At 32.3% G+C, this 16,150-nt stretch overlaps 2 protein-coding genes across 12 annotated transcripts in view; one reads left to right on the forward strand and one right to left on the reverse strand.

The window, feature by feature from the left end:
• The window catches only part of Piezo (piezo type mechanosensitive ion channel component), a 91,549-nt gene that overhangs the window by 60,353 nt on the left and 15,046 nt on the right, over positions 1-16,150 (forward strand). For 7 of the 10 annotated variants that reach the window (XM_076414217.1, XM_076414220.1, XM_076414222.1 and 4 more), the window contains 8 exons: positions 18-311; positions 2,292-2,493; positions 2,557-2,818; positions 4,509-4,694; positions 4,752-5,080; positions 7,173-7,298; positions 10,382-10,441; positions 13,901-14,013. In XM_076414217.1, coding sequence (XP_076270332.1) covers positions 18-311; positions 2,292-2,493; positions 2,557-2,818; positions 4,509-4,694; positions 4,752-5,080; positions 7,173-7,298; positions 10,382-10,441; positions 13,901-14,013 — 1,572 coding nt within the window. The remainder of the gene's footprint in view (positions 1-17; positions 312-2,291; positions 2,494-2,556; positions 2,819-4,508; positions 4,695-4,751; positions 5,081-7,172; positions 7,299-10,381; positions 10,442-13,900; positions 14,014-16,150) is intronic. The other 3 variants (XM_076414219.1, XM_076414223.1, XM_076414226.1) reach the window with 1 other exon arrangement.
• On the reverse strand, positions 12,564-15,902 carry LOC143202598 (uncharacterized). Of its 2 annotated transcripts, XM_076414227.1 has the most exons (3): positions 15,591-15,902; positions 12,748-12,886; positions 12,564-12,697 (listed from the first exon to the last, which is right to left on the reverse strand). In XM_076414227.1, the coding sequence occupies exons 1-2, from the start codon at positions 15,791-15,793 to the stop codon at positions 12,781-12,783; spliced, it is 309 nt and encodes a 102-aa protein (XP_076270342.1). In that variant the 5' UTR covers positions 15,794-15,902; the 3' UTR covers positions 12,564-12,697; positions 12,748-12,780. The 2 variants fall into 2 exon arrangements, 1 of the variants encoding a protein (XP_076270342.1); XR_013007197.1 differs by lacking the exons at positions 12,564-12,697; positions 15,591-15,902 and adding an exon at positions 13,524-13,659 and having other exon boundaries at positions 12,750-12,886.

The raw sequence follows: 16,150 nt of genomic DNA on the forward strand, positions 1-16,150 counted from the left end.
AAGTATAACATTTGCAGGAGAACCAAACGGATAGAATTGTCAATAACATGCACTGGTTGGGATTTGATAAAACCGATCAGGTCGGGCGGTCCGTGCCTAGTTTAGTTAAGTGGAATATAATATATATCTTAATCGTTACGCTATATTCGGTCATACTGGTACGCCAATATTACTACCGAGTGGCCAGAGGCCAGCGACCAACCAGAGCTTTCTTTATGTTCCCGAGAATAACTCGATTAGATGCCGACAAGAGCTTAGAAAATATGTTAAAGTATCTGGCTAATTATTCTTACTTTAAATTTGGTGTGGAGGTATGTATAAATATGTAATAATGCTAATACAGAATTGTACTTTAATACCATCATAAATTTTGTTTAAAAAATATCAAGGGATATTAGCTGACTAACTTTTTCCCACTGTAAAGGTTGAAGTTAATGTGGTCTTTTTAAAATTTTGGAATTATAATTTTTGGAAAATTTTTCTTATAACATTTTTTAATGGACACAACTTGTTTCATATTGTAAGTTTCAATAGTAATTGTGCTACTTATATTTGTGTATATTTAAATATGCAGTCCAAATTCAAGAGTAGTAGGTTGGACTATTTCCTGATATTGTAACAATATGTATCATATAAATGACATAAGGAAAACAAAATAATGATAATACATGATAAAAAAATACTTGTTTTGGGTTTGCAGTAAAACACATTTTTCTTGAAAACATCAACGGCCACCAAATAGTTCTTATTTAAGCATCATGTACGAGAGAATGTATGTTGCTATGCATATTTCGAGCTTATTAACGAAAATACTGTAATTTATTAACGAAAACTAATTTTTTTCTTGATATGCGGGAGTGCCAAATCAGAGCTTTACGGAAGATGACCCATCAATTCAACCTTTTGGCCAATCAAATAGATGGTTGCTTCAGCGGATATGTGAGAGCTTCATGATTCTTCGTTGCCGCTGTTTTCTCTGAATTTCATGGGACACTTCACTGTTGTCACATGTCCAGTTGTCCCAGAAAATGCGAACATTTAGACAAAGGAAAACACCCATACAGTGGATTGTTGTTTGTTTAGGGCTCATACGCATTGATCCAAGATTAATCCAATCACCTGTGTAGATGTCACACGCTGATTAAATGCACTGCGATTGTATTTCTCGACCATTTCTTTACTCCAAGTAATACGAAAGTTTTGTTGGGATTTTATGAAATTATGCAGAGTTCAACGCGAACAAATATTTTTCACAGCTAAATATGCGGTACCTTATTGATGCTGTCATATTAATGCCTAAGGATGAATCAATATCACGGTAAGGTACATGACGATCTTGCATTATTTCGTGCATCACTGTTTATTGGCACAACAACTGACTTTGGACAACCTTCATGACACTCGTCTCAGAACGAAATTAGGGTTACATTGCCAAAAGTCTTCACCAGTAAGTCGATCAATGTACTCCGGTCTTGATAATCAACGTCGAAAGGTTAACCTTGTAATTGGAACCATCAGATGCAGCATAGCAAGCTCAGCATTGCCAAGGCTCAAAATATAAATAGCAACTATCGTATTTTACCCGTGAGAAGTATTGTTTAGCTTTTGGTACATAAAACTTTGACATAAACTTGGTAACCATAAATTTTACCTTCAAAACTTGAAGGCTCTCATTATAGAATTGACGTGGTAGTAAAAGCTCTCGGTCACCAACATTATCGGATTTTCGCTTTTGATTTGGTATCTAATGAATTATATCCAAGAGGAACTGTGTCCCATATGAAGAGCCTTTTCATCTGTTATTTATCTTGTGGGTTGGATTAAAAAGAACATGCTTTCTTATAAATTGGTGATGGAGAGGTTTTCCCATTTTCTAGTATCCAATAAGTGTTAATATAATAACAGTATAATGTTAGTTTTTATTCTATTTAGTGTTAGTATAATATGATCCGAGTCTGCTGAACTTTTGAGTTGAAATGTTATTGAGGGAAATATTCTTAATGATTTTGATAACCTGGTAATAAAGATACACAACTGTTATTGTAGTATTTGTATTCAATCATCAATTTTGTTTGTATAATCACCTGAAAAGTTCTGATGTCCGGATATCACTGGATATTCTTGTCTGATGCTAATTTTTATTAGAGAGTAAAGTTTATCTGGTAGTTATTTGTAATGTTAGTCAATATCTCCTCGCTTCTATCCTACTGTCATTAACGTTCGCAGATTACCTTATTATTATATTTGCACACAATTTGTGTATATGTATAAAAGCAATGAAATATTTTTAGATAAGTTTTATGGCAACAGTAGCAGTGATCGCTATACGCATGGATATGTACGCTGTATTTTATGCAATCTGGCTGATTGTACTATATTCCTTGAAACGAAGCACATTAGCAAAAATATGGGTATTCTACGTTATTTTCACCGCCATCCTACTTCCTATACAATATTTTATGGTAGTAGGTTTACCACCAACTCTATGCATAGGTAAGGTTTCAAGTTATTATCGTAGACAATAAAAGTTACGTTAAATATTGTGTATTATTAAAGATTATCCATGGAATCGTGAACCGTTCTGGATAAGACTACAGGATTGGGCCTATTTGGTTAATGATAAATATCATCCTAACCCCAAAAGACTGATATGGGATTTCTTGCTGTTATTCTTCATTTCCAGACAGTGGGTGGTGTTTAGGATAGAAGCCCGTTACACGGGACAGAACTATGCTGGCGGTAGTAACGACTCTATCATTCATTTGGCTGAAGATAAGAGCTTCGTGAATCCTGTTCCTGATTTTATAACTTATTGCAGGTATAATAATAGCAGTAATTATTTACTAAGTCGAAGATTATTACATATAATATTAAGTGTGTAATTTTTACAGATTTTTTATTTGATCCGTATTTATTGAGAAAAATTGGTACAATATTAATCATAATATTTTCTATAATTTTTTACAGTCTGTCATATTTCTGACAATATAACGATACCGTGTCGAAAGATTAATGTTGGTTTGTCAGAGATTCATCGATACCTTTTCGTACTTCGTCATTTTAAAACCGAGTGCTCGCCAATCCATCGATCTTAATAAGAGGTAATCGAAAGACACTTGTCCTGTGAGGATGCGAAGGAGTGGAAATGATACTTCTTCTCCTCCAGGATCTTGGTTGCCAGCCTGTAGTCGTCAGTGGTTTTGGGGTAATCCTCTTAAACATACGGAGTTCCATATGTTTAGTTTAATCCGGGAGTACTATCGACGGGATTCTTCCTTTCTTTTTTTTTGTGGTGTTGGGTTGGCCTGGGTTGGTGTGTTGGTAGTTTGTTGTTTTTTGAAGTCCACCTCACTACCTGAGGAAACAGTAGAGTTTACCTCCCTTTTCCTATTCTGTGGTGCCCGTAAGAAGTTTTGTGTTTTATCAGTCCATTTTGTCCTGTGTTTGTTTTTCCTATTTATTTTTCCTGATTTACTCTTTTAATAATTACTTTTCTCACGTGAACTTGTCGTTGCGGTCTGTATTTGCTGTATCAGTACGTGTAGCTCCGGGGCATCTTTGTTCAAGTCTTGAAGAGCTTTTATCCTTCCATCCTTCCGTATAACATCATCATTGAGTTGTTTGATTTGGAGTTTTAGTAATTCATTAATTGCTTCTGTCGTTGAATTTTAAAGAGGGTGATCTGTATTTTTAATAATTGTTCCCGTGTTAAGGATTGTGCCATTGTGGTTTCTTCTTTGTTTTCGGTTTCCATATTGAATTGTGGTTCGGTCTTTTTTTGGTTTCTTTGAAGATATTTTTAAAGAGCTCTTCATCATGGCTGACTTGGTTTACTGGGCCTTTATTGAATAAGCATTCCGCAGGCAGCCAGGTATATTAGGGTACCGACACTTTGTTGGGATGGCGATCGGAGCTCGAGACACGTCTGATCACTTCGATTGCTCGACCACTAGTGTAGACAACAAATGAATAAACTCAGTGAAGAATCATCAAAAAACGCTATTTATCGGATAAGGAAATAGGCAAGTCGTACAACACTCGACTTCAAGTTTCTGGCATGATTCACTTGAGGTTAGAGTAGAACTATTGAATTCTGTCGCACAAAGCGTTCACCATTATTAGTCCTATCCAATAGTCAGGTAGAGATGATTATCTATTTTTCAAGTCATACACCTAACCGGGCTGTTACATGAACAATTTGATAGTTCTTAAAAAGTTCTTTAAGTTTTCGTGAAGGGCGAAAATGTGAATGAAAAAGAAAATGTTAAAGAGTTCAATTAAAAAAAATTAAACAAATTGTTTATGATGTCAAATATGTCTTAATCAAACAAAAATATGTTGAGGTAATTATATGATAATTAAGTAACATAAGGTTTACATCCAGCATTATTATTTCGACGACATTATACATTATTTTCTATTTATTCGGTTCTATTAATGAATAGATACCCGACAAACATTTTTTATTAACTTAAGTAGATACTCTGATGTATTATATATAATTTCAGGTCTTATCTGGACATCGCTAAAAGATGTATATTATGCAGCTTATTCTACATTACGTTGGCAGCAGTGTTCTTAGCTGGAACAAATCGCACAAATTTGTTCTCAGTTGGATACCTCGTAGGAACGTTCTTATTTTTATGGGAGGGTTCCGATATGTACTTGAGACCTGTAAAAGAAATCATCAAGAAGTATGTTTCGAAACCGATTGGTTGATCGAATTACGAACGACAGTTTCATTGTTTCAGATGGAATTGGCTTTTGGGTTATAATGTAATAGTGATTCTGATAAAAGCCTGTTTCCAGTTAGTCGGTTGCGTATTCATTCATGAGTACGCTGGTGAATGCCATTGGCTCATGTTGTTCGGCATCGGTTGCGTGAGGAAATTCGGAAATATCGAAGATATCGCTAGCTTACCAAGTTCTAGTCAGTGCAAAGTTCCTAGGGAGTATCTTGGACTTTTTTGGGATGGCGTCTGTTTCGGGCTGCTGATCATGCAGAAACGACTGTTTCAGAGTTACAATTTCTTCCACATGATTAACGATACCAAGGCCACCACAATTTTAGCATCAAGAGGTAAGTTTTTAGTTTAAATTTATGGCATTTTATCCTAATGTGTAGAATAGTAAGGTCCGGATTAAGAGGTATAAAAATAGTTTAAATCAGATTTATTTCTAGTATTCTTCCATTCATTGAATTGAACGAATAAAATTCCATAGTGCGTAAAATTTTACGCAAAGTTTGAATTAAATAGGAAACACGATGTTTTGTAAATTACACAGGTTCAGGTTACATATGGAATCGCACATCTAGCAAAATGACCTCTATGGCTTTGCTGGTACCCTTTTGTTGCGTTTAACATTTTAGAATCTACCTTTGATTTCAAATAATTTCATAATCGGTGTTCAATCGCATGATCTAAGGAGCGCTCTAGTCATCCAATCGAGAAAATATACCACCATGATGTCTGTAGGAGTAATTTTATTATTTTACGGGCTGTATGACATGTTATATTGTCTTGTTGACCCCACGTATCATTTATAGTAATACCATCAAATTTAGTTAGAAAGAAATTGGTTGTTAGATCGTATATTGATTACTTACAATCACTGCCTATTCACAAGCCCTATCTTGAAAGAAGGAAATTCGCACCAAACATTGTAGATGAATTTGTTTTTTAACAATTTTATATGATACAATATTCCTATCATATTTTATATGAAATTTTCGAACTATGACCTCCACAATTATTTAAACAATGAAAAATCGCTCTTTTCAATAGTTTTCCATTTTAACTAACCCTAAATGTTAAATTTTCACAGGTGGTCCAAATTCAAATTTTGCGTAAAATTTTATGCACATACAAAGTTTAATATAAGGACTTAAAACGATTATATAAAACAATACTTTATCCTAGAATATATATTCTATTTAAGCTTAAGATTTTTTATACATTATAATTTTGTCGAATGTAGATAAAGTTCAATAAGATAACCTTCAACGCAAACCTAAATCTTCTGTCATTATAAATTTTTTATCACATTTACATACATAAACAATTCTCAATAAGCGGTGAATAATTAATTAACTATAATATAATAACTATTTATATTATAGATATTTGTAACCTGCTCATCATTTTTATCTATCACTAGATGTCATTATAATCTGCATTTGTAATCACTATTCATTCTTTTTCTAGTTGAATAATGAAAAGTTAATGTGATTTCAATATGCAAAATAAATATCTATGGTAATTTAGATACAGAGAACGGACAACATAATATAAATGACATATACACAATATTTATTTATTAATGATTAGTGTGGTGGTGTTGAACCACCATTTGCTTTTAAAACAGATGTAATTCTTCCCGAAATAGATTCGTAGAGCTCCTGAACTTCTTGTATTAAAACATCCATCGATTCCTTCAATGATGTTGCAGATGGACATCCATTCCTCACACTCTGCTCTAAAACTCTCAATAATGATTTAATTGTGTTGAGGTCTGCTAATTATAGTGGTCAGAAAACATGTCTGATGATATTCTGATGCTCCTCAAACAAATATTGAAACTTTTTAGCTGTATGATTCAATGGACCATCCAATCATTAAGTGTCCAGATTTTAAGATCGTTGTATAACTTCTTTCGCAGCTTAGCTTTAGCTTCTGTTATAAAGAGTTTCGCGTGAGTGGTTCATTCAAGTAATGTTGAGTTTTGCTATCACTTTTGCCACGGTAGTTTTATGTTGTCTGGCCACAATTCTTTTTAACGTTCGTCGATTCCTCTCAGATAACTTTGGGTTTCACCCACTATTGCTCTTCGCCTACATATACCTATATATCCAGATATAATTGAAAAAACTTGCCATGTAAACTGAGCAATATTTACGCGCGGCATTAATTACACAGAAGCAGTGTCACCAACATTCAGCAAAATGAAGTGTTCATATTATTGTGTCTATCCTCTGAAAGCTTCATATTTAAAAAAGTAAATAGCAGTGCCCTTCTGGCATTTTCGTATATTTTGTTTTTTTTTTGCTTTAACATATATTTACTTCTAATATATAACATGTCCTAAAATCCGGACTGTACTCATAGAAAACCTAAAATTTGTTTTAACCTGCGGTTATATTTAAGTGTTTCGAAGTTGTTTTAAAATTCCAGGTGCCGAATTGATCGAAGAAATGCGAGTGAAACGAATGGACGAACAGGTGGAGGACGAACGCCGAATTCTGGAAAAGATCAAAATAAAGATGGATCGCATCAAGGCGAATCAACAGAAGATTCAAGGTGACACACCTGATATGATTTTGTTGTTTTCTCTAATGGAAAACTGATGGTAAAATTACTGTCCCTTATGACGACTGATCAGTTTTCCGGAATTCTATTTAGCCATGTCTACCAACGATTCAAACCGATTAACGAGTTCGAGTTGGTATTCGTGATTCGGTTTACATTCATCATGTAACCATTTGGTGTTTGGTTTTTCAAACTAATATCTTTTCTCTTCTAGTCATAGTACCAATAAATTGTGTGCTTTATTCGTTATTTATTTCAAATGGCAAAGAAATGGTTTCAATTTGACAGTTATTTGGAAAAATCAGTTATGGGATGAGATTGGATAAGTTTGTGGTAAACTTGAAAGTCATATAATTATAATATACGCTCATTTGTAAAAATACATATTATCAAAACAATGTTACTTCTACTCAAGAACACTACAAACATATCGAGTCTTATCCCAAGGTATATTCAATAAAAGAAATTCTCCTTTGCCTTTTGCCGTATTAAATAGATATCTTGTATCATTAGTAAATATTAGTTAGTCTCAAAGTTATAAAAATGAGCAAGGAAAGTAGTGGTTCTAAAAAATGGGTTCTATTATATAAAGTTGAAAATCTAATATCAATAAATATGAGTATCATTAGCATTATGAACATATATAAAAATAGTATTTTAATGGAAAGGCAACGTAACAAAGATCTTAAGAAACTATGTAAAATTAATTTTTATTGAAAATACATTTAAGTTTTTGAATATAAAATATCACACAGAATATATATATATATAGGAGGTAAATATTTTGGGGGGTGCTTTACAATAATGAAGTTTAATTCGAAGAAACTAGTACAATGTTAGTTACTACATTTCCCTATCTTTCATTAAAAAATCGAACAATATTGTGCTCACTTCGTAAAAAGTCGAGTGCTGCTTGGCAAGACTAATTCATTAATTAAAACAAGTGGTAATAAAAAGTAATATTTTATGGCGTATATATTAATATTCTGTAGGAAATCATATGTTTTTATATAATTGAGTAACAAACTGCTGTTAACATTAGTTGTTAATTATTTTTAAAAATTTTTAGATAATAGTTTCAATTTAAAAACTTATAAATTTAAAATAATATGCAAAAAATAAAATATTAAGGTCTAATCAACTACTTAACAAATCTTGCATATTTAATTAATAATCAATGTTATTTGTACTAATAAATCAGTGGGTGATTATATCTCTGATCTATAAGACCTTGATAAAATTTCTCTTAAATAGATGAAATATATTTAAATTTTAAATAAAATTATTGCAAAACATTTGACTCTAATGAGTAATACAGTGTGATAATATGTAAAAATACATAAAGTATTTCATAATTCATTGATACACATACTGAAGATATTTACTAACTAATGTGAAGTGACAGCCCCACTTCCACTTCACATGTTGATAAATTAAATGTTAAAAATACACTTGAAAAGCTATGCTGGTATATTCAAATTTACTAGCTGTATTCATCAGATAACGCTCCTGTCGATATTAGGACGACTAATGGAATATCATACCCATCTACATAGTACTTTCAGTCTTATGAACAACTCATTGGCAAAATATTAGATTACTTCCAAGAATAGCTATTTTTCTACTAGATTAATCTGTTTTTCAGTATCAGTCATTGAGTTATCAACCCAATAATTATTTAAATAAAATTGTTTATACGTTGTTTTGAAAATTTCGAAAGTTTAGAAATCATTAATTATAGTAATCATTAATCAATCATAGTTTTATCTTCCATCATAACAACGCCTTACCGCATACTTCATTGATGACCTATCAAAGTTTCTAGAGCATGATTGGGAATTTATATAATTGGAATTATGTAAATTTTCTGCAGTCAATAGAATTATGTTACTTTAAAAAAAAAACTATGAGAACTACTGGATTCCGTTTTTCAAACGGCAACTACAAAAGTTTCTCATAAATGTCATCATGTAAAGCCATTTACCGAGCAAGCAGAAAACTGTTCAATAATGCTGTAAGAAATACGCAACTTTTGCTAAACCCAATATAATATAGTAATACTCATTTATTGATATACATCTCGTTATTTTTTTACCCATAAGAACCTAAACTAACCCCCAGATATATAAATATATAATGTTGGCTCTTTTTTGATATTGCTCACAAGACATTTGATTCTGTTTATTGGTACTGATACGATAAACCGATCAAACCACCTGGTAGATCACAATATAACCAGGCCGTCGTAACACTGTAACTAATACGCATATTAAAGATAACCTATGTTTAGCTAAACCGCCTTTGGCTAGAGCTAGTTCGGCTTCGTCATGTTCGACCGTCACCTCACAAGGAACGAACCCCACTGGATATCACACGCCCATCGAAGAAGAAGACGAGGACATAGCGCCCTTGACCCCACGATCCTCCATGATCCAGCCGCAGGCCCCCCCGTCCCCCTATTCCGCGGTCATGACCGTCTCTCTGGAAGGTTACCTCGAACCCCAACGCATATCGTTCTCGTCACCCCCCAATTCCGAATTGAACCCCCGTCCCCCCTCACCCGACGACAGTTTTCCGGTCTTCTCCCCGCCCCCGTACGACGAAGCTCCGCCCTACGCCGAAGCAGTTAGCGAGCCTCCTCGTGGCCCGGTCCAAAGGCAGATCAGTCTAGGTCCGCCCTGGATGCAGGGGAGCCTGGTTACCCCTCGGCAAAGCGTCATTTCGTACTCGACAAGGTCTCACTTCAGCCATCACGAATGTAATTGTTTTGAGGTTACATTTCTTGATTTGATATCTTGACTTGATTAATAGATGGAGCGGCGTATATAGCTTGTGAAATGTGGCTTTGGATATGACGAAGGAGAATTCACCAAGTTATGGATGTTACTTTCAGGCACTTAATAATCTAACACTAGAGTGAAAAATGTCACCATGTTTAGTATTTAACGTCAATTACATCGGCAACTTGGTGAATTCCTGTATTATAAATAAATATTTTTGAAACTATTGTATATAACTGTATAAAAGGCCACTTTTTACATACACTTATTGTTTTAAATATTTTTTCGTTGTAGATTCAGTTTTAGAACGTAGACCTAAGTATAGGAGAAGACAACCAAAAACGTTTAAGGAGGGTAAATGAACCATTTCTGCATACTTTTTATCGTTATTGCTGTTATCGGTAGGGTAGTTTATCGATAGAAAACAGTTTAAGGGATAGCCGAGTTTGATTAAATTATGTCTTTAATCAGTGGATTCAGGGAATTAGGAATTTTACTGTTGTTTAGACAAGTATTTAACACTTATTTATTTTCGTCGACGTTTCGTTAGTTGATTTGTTTTGTTTTTGTTTTTGATACATGTATATTGTAGACTTATATCTGTCACTGTATATTCACACTACTTGATGTTTTGCATCGCAGTTTTGCAATGTGTTATTTATTTAGTCTGCATGGTAGCAATACAGTAGATAAAAATATAAAGTACCTTTTTATGTCATTTGCATTTGGGGTTTGCACTATTTTTAACATTTATTTCGAATCAGATTTGGCGAAATATTTGTCTTAATAAACGAATTTATTTTAGCTAAGCGTCTTGTAAAAACCGTTAGTTCACATTTAATTCTTTACCTTTTTGTTTATGTTCCTTTATTTAATTGTTCTATTTTACTTGTTACTTTTAATATATTTAATTGTTTTATTTTACTATATTCATAGTTTTGAGAAAATGTAAGGTTGGAGTAAAAGTAACTTAAGTTTTTCATAATGGACGTTTGAAAGAATCTATGGAATACTCAATATATAAAGGTCGGCTCATTATGGTAATCATTCAAAAGTTATTGTGCTTGAAAAAATGGAGAATTCGGAAGGAATTTTCATCATATTTTGTTTTTTTATCTCTGAAAAGGGAAACACAGCGTAGACTAATGAGGAAATATATAATGTGTATGGTAATGAATGTTTAAGTGAACGCCAGTGTCAGAGTTGCCCATTTTCGTTTCGGTATTTTCGATTTTAAGAAGAAGAATGAGATTATTTAAAATATGGAGACCAACATAAACCATCTAGTGTTATCAGTACGGAATTAAAAATCGGGTATAAAATAGTTTTGGACTATTAACATAAGACTGGATACCAAAAGTAGCCATTTTTAAAAGTAGATTCCACATGAATCAACAGTGGAGAATTTACAAGTAGACCTAGTTTCCACTTGTGAAACGAATGAATATAATGGTCGAAAAAAAATCATGGCCAAAAGCCAGAGAAGCTTCACAAATGCTTGCAGAAAACATATGACGCCAAGAGAGCCAATGCTAACTATTTGATAGCATAGGAAAGGATTTGTTCATCATAAAGTGCTCGAACCTAACTATATAAATAATTCAATTATGTATAGTCAACAACTAATACGAATGAAGCAGCCGTTAACAGACAAAATGTCCAGAAAAGATCAATCGATAAGAAAAGTGTTGTTGTTCATCATGAAAACACTAGACCACATAGAGCTTTAAGGATTCGGCAAAAATTCAGAGAAATTTTGATGTATCCACCGTATAGCCTGTTCTTTGTTCTGGTATTCGGTGCAAAATTATCTAAATGGTGTAAAGCTGGTTTCAAAAGAGGCTTGTGAAGATCTCTTGGTTGAGTTGCAAAGAAAGTTGTTGTTATTGAGAGAAAAAAGTTGCAAAATGTCATCGATTAGCATTGGTTATATTGGTTACTATATATTGGTTACTATTTGAAATGCATATAATCAAATTCGCTTAGAAAAACATGAAAAAAAAACTGAAATAATCTTCTGCCGAACTCATTATCACATAAAATGGCTCAATAATACTGAAAATTCGATAAAATGCTAATATCAAAAAATGAAGCTTTTCAAATAAGAGGATATTGGCGAGCATAGAGCAGCAGTAAACCAGAGGGGGGTAAAAACGAAAGAATTACTTTTTCCTCAACCCATTATTTTTTTTGGATTTTCTTCAGAGAATATATAATATCTACAAACATTGTTTTTTAGTTGTCGTATATTTCTCTTAATTGTCTTGAGATGTTCAGTGTCCAGAATCGGATCCAGAATTTTGATTTGAGAGGGGAGGTTTATCAAACCATCATTTATTTGCATTCTTAGGAGGCCATGAACCTGTGAATATAGTTTGTCTTTTTATTTGAAGTTTATTTCCTTCTACTTCTACAATCTAAAATATTTGCTAATTATATATTTGAATTATATATCATTTATTTTACTTTAAAAATTACCTTGTTATGTTTCTTGGACTTTTAGAGAAGATACTTATTGTCTTCAAACATTGCTATCTGCTCAATTTTAACTTCATCTAGTTAGGTTAAACTAACACGAATTTCACCTAGTGGTTTTATTGTCTTCCACTTCTGCAAATTAAGGTTTAAAATATCTGTTATGTATAGATTTGTCTCTCTACATGTAGATCTTAGTTTGTCACTTCTTCGCATTCTTAGGAGGTTTTGGTCCTCTTAAGAATTTTCTGAATTTCTCTACATTTTTTATTTATTGTTCTGAGAAGTCCCTTTGAAGAAGTTGATTTCCCTTTCTTGCATTTCCTACAATTTAAAAACTAAAATATTTGATATATATGGATTTATTAATCTGCATTAAAAACATTACCTTGTTATCAATTCTTATACTTAAATATCCAACAAAAAAAATTAAATCAGTGCTTCAATAATTATTAGATTTATAATATTTTTATATTAATATAATTAATATTTTTTAACAAAAAAATTACAGATTCTAATGTTTTACAGGCAACATTTATAATTTCCTTAATTCAATTCAATTAATTCAACTACAAAAAAACATCCTGGCAAAAATGACCTTGTCATATTTCCTTTTGATAGTTAAACGCCTTCAAACTTTGATAATACCTTAATAAATAATTGTCGGGATAGAATATCCAACAGACGAAAACACGTAATTTTATAAGATAATTTGCCGTTAAATAATTGGAAAACCAGTTTTATTACATACAAAAATATAACATTATTTCATTATTTAAAAAGAAAATGAGCTGGAATAAAAACTTTTTATATTTCTTTTAGTAACATTATCAAGAATTATCAATAGATAGAATACAGGCAATATCATGAATCAGTTTTTGTAGAAATAATAACCGAATTTATTTATTTTAAGTTTGCTATATTAATAAAATAAATTATGATTTCTAAGTAATATACTTACAATGTAATTATACGTATATTAAAACATTCGCCAAATCTGATCTGCACTAACACCGTACTAGTTTAACAGTAACCCAGTCACACTTAGCGCTCTCTATTTCGACTGGCCATTATCTTAAACTACTTCTCCGATCTGGCTTCTGTATATCAGCTCTGTATATTTTAGATGCCGCATATTTTTCTACAGCGGATATTTTAAACCATTGTAAACAAACTAACGTCTCGAACAACGCGCATTTTTTATTCAAACGAAGTAATTTTGTTTCAATTAATTTAACAAAAATATACAGTTTGACTGAAAGTAGTTGGTTGAAGAAAATGGCCAGGGAAAGTTAGAATGTACATGTGTATTAATATCTTTTGAACTGATTTTCTTAGCTATACGTTCTGGAGATTACTACATGTTTGATGAGCTCGATGACGAGCTAGATCTTCTACCCGAAGAAACGAGGGATGAGGATGAGAAATCAGATATGCCGACCATTGGTGAAGTAAGTGGCTTGTTCTGTTTATTGTTTGTTTGGAATGATGGTATTTAATATTTACTTCTTGTCTTAATACGTTTTGAATGGTTGCATAACAATTATTAATGCATAGGGCCTGTGCGAATTAGTTTACAGTATGGATTTGTTCAGTAGAAACACATTTAGGACCATTACCGAGTAATAATTTATCCTCAAGCTTTTATTTGTGTTTTTTAACAACATTCTATTTCATTTTGCTAAAGTTGCCTCTTATTATATGTTTAATTTAATTCAAGCCTTCTGATTAGTTTGATTTATTTTCAATTATTAGAATTTGATATAAAATACATTTTTTTGAATGAATAGTATTGTTCAGCACTAGAGTCCGGATTAAAAAGCAGACAAATATAGTCCTTCTAATAAAACAGCTAACGTCCGTCAGAGATAGCGTCGAATATACTGCCAGATGCAGTTTGCAGAAATGTAAAATTCATTTTAAATACGGAGCGGATTTTTCTTTCTCATTTTACTCGTAGTTAAAAATAGACAGAAGGCTGTCTGATGCGCTGGAGCGTGTAACCGATAAGTTTGTAAGATTCGATTTGTGTTGGTATTGATCGACACTGTTCTCAAATGTCTACAAAATTCTTCAAAACATCAATGATAATAATTAGAGATTTCACAACGGCAAACGTTGTAAACTGAAATTCTTAAAAGTTAATGCGGCAACATTGCGACGTTTTGACGTCATAAATTTTGATGACGGAGCGTTGGCTGTTTTATTGGATAAATTAGTTGAGATTACCTTGAAAACAGATCATATTTAAAATAAACATAATGGATGTCTAAAATGTTTACATAATTAATTAAAAACTAATTTTTCTTATCATTTAAGTATTTTTGATTTAATGATACAAGCAGTTGTAGAACAGTATTCGATGTCATTGTCGTACCACTCATACGGATTCGACAGCCTTATGGGCTTTTTAGGAACTCATTAAAACTGAAACTGTTACATACTGTTTAAGTAGTATAAACAAATAAAACATAAAAGTTAACTTAAATAAGATAAGCATACAGAACAAATATATGTCTTTCTTATGTCTACAAATAAGAAACTATTACTGGGTATTGGCAGGAGGTACTAGTAACTTTTCTCGTCTGATATAAGATTATGTTACTTTTCCGTAAGCTACCCATTGAAGGTTAATCCGTTGTAGAAAATTTACCATCTATTTATATATGCCCAATTCAAGACGCGGATATACACTATATTGTTTTACTTGCTGATTAGTAGAATCTTCAATGTCAATATATTTCATAAGCTGATTTATTATGAGAACTTCTAGCTTTGCAACTCAGTTGTAGGTCTTCTCTTGTTTCGTTTCTGTTTCTGTTTCTTCCAGGTAACTTTCTGTAAAATTCGCATGTAATTCTATTGGTTGAAAATAATTGCTAGCTTAATAGTACATGAACATGGGTTTTAGACCGTTGCGTTTGTGGAAAAAAACAGACTAACCTATAAAATAATAACTTTTAAGCAATATTTAATTATATTGATCAAGATACTCACCTTTAAGAATGATATATCCAATCTAACTTACCTCATCATAGCACTATTTGTCTTTGCTTTTAAAATAGGCTTAAACTTGGACAAGCACTTCATCACTTGATCTAAATCTCTAACCCTGGAGTATTCTTCAAGATTTGCAACAAACGAATAATCACGGCACGCCTGCTGTGGACTATAGTGTGGGTGACAGAACAATTCGAAGCACAATTTGTTCAATTTGAACATAGTTTCCATCGATTTGTTAAACACTGCATTTTTTACTAATATCCCTACAAATTTTAAAATAACGCCAGATAGTAATTAAATTGTGATACCCTTGTGATAATTGCGATGTCCTTTAAAAGTTACGTTAGCTTTAGGGACGTTATGAGGTGGCGCCATCTGCAATAATAAGAATGCGAAAAAATAATGAGATGATAGAAATACTTATTCGAAGAAGTTATAATAATCAGCATCGTTTTCTAATCAAGGCTTTTATGTCAAAATCTTAATGCTTTTTAATCTAGACTCTAGACAATTATAAATCATATTATCTGTGCCACTGCTGATTACTGTAATAGTTATGTTCTAAAATATATCGTTGATTTCTGT

This window comes from Rhynchophorus ferrugineus, unplaced genomic scaffold (assembly GCF_030347505.1).
Source record: "Rhynchophorus ferrugineus isolate W39M unplaced genomic scaffold, kcgeb_rfMv2 rfM9, whole genome shotgun sequence".
In the NCBI taxonomy this organism is placed as follows: domain Eukaryota; kingdom Metazoa; phylum Arthropoda; class Insecta; order Coleoptera; family Curculionidae; genus Rhynchophorus; species Rhynchophorus ferrugineus.

Bases quoted from the DNA above. Each gene is read 5' to 3' on its own strand.
- LOC143202598 (XM_076414227.1), bottom strand. From the start codon at position 15,793: ATGGAAACTATGTTCAAATTGAACAAATTGTGCTTCGAATTGTTCTGT. The intron at 12,887-15,590 runs GTAAGTTAGATT...TTTAAATTGTAG, and splicing joins ACAAATAGTGCTATGATGAG to GAAATGCAAGAAAGGGAAAT.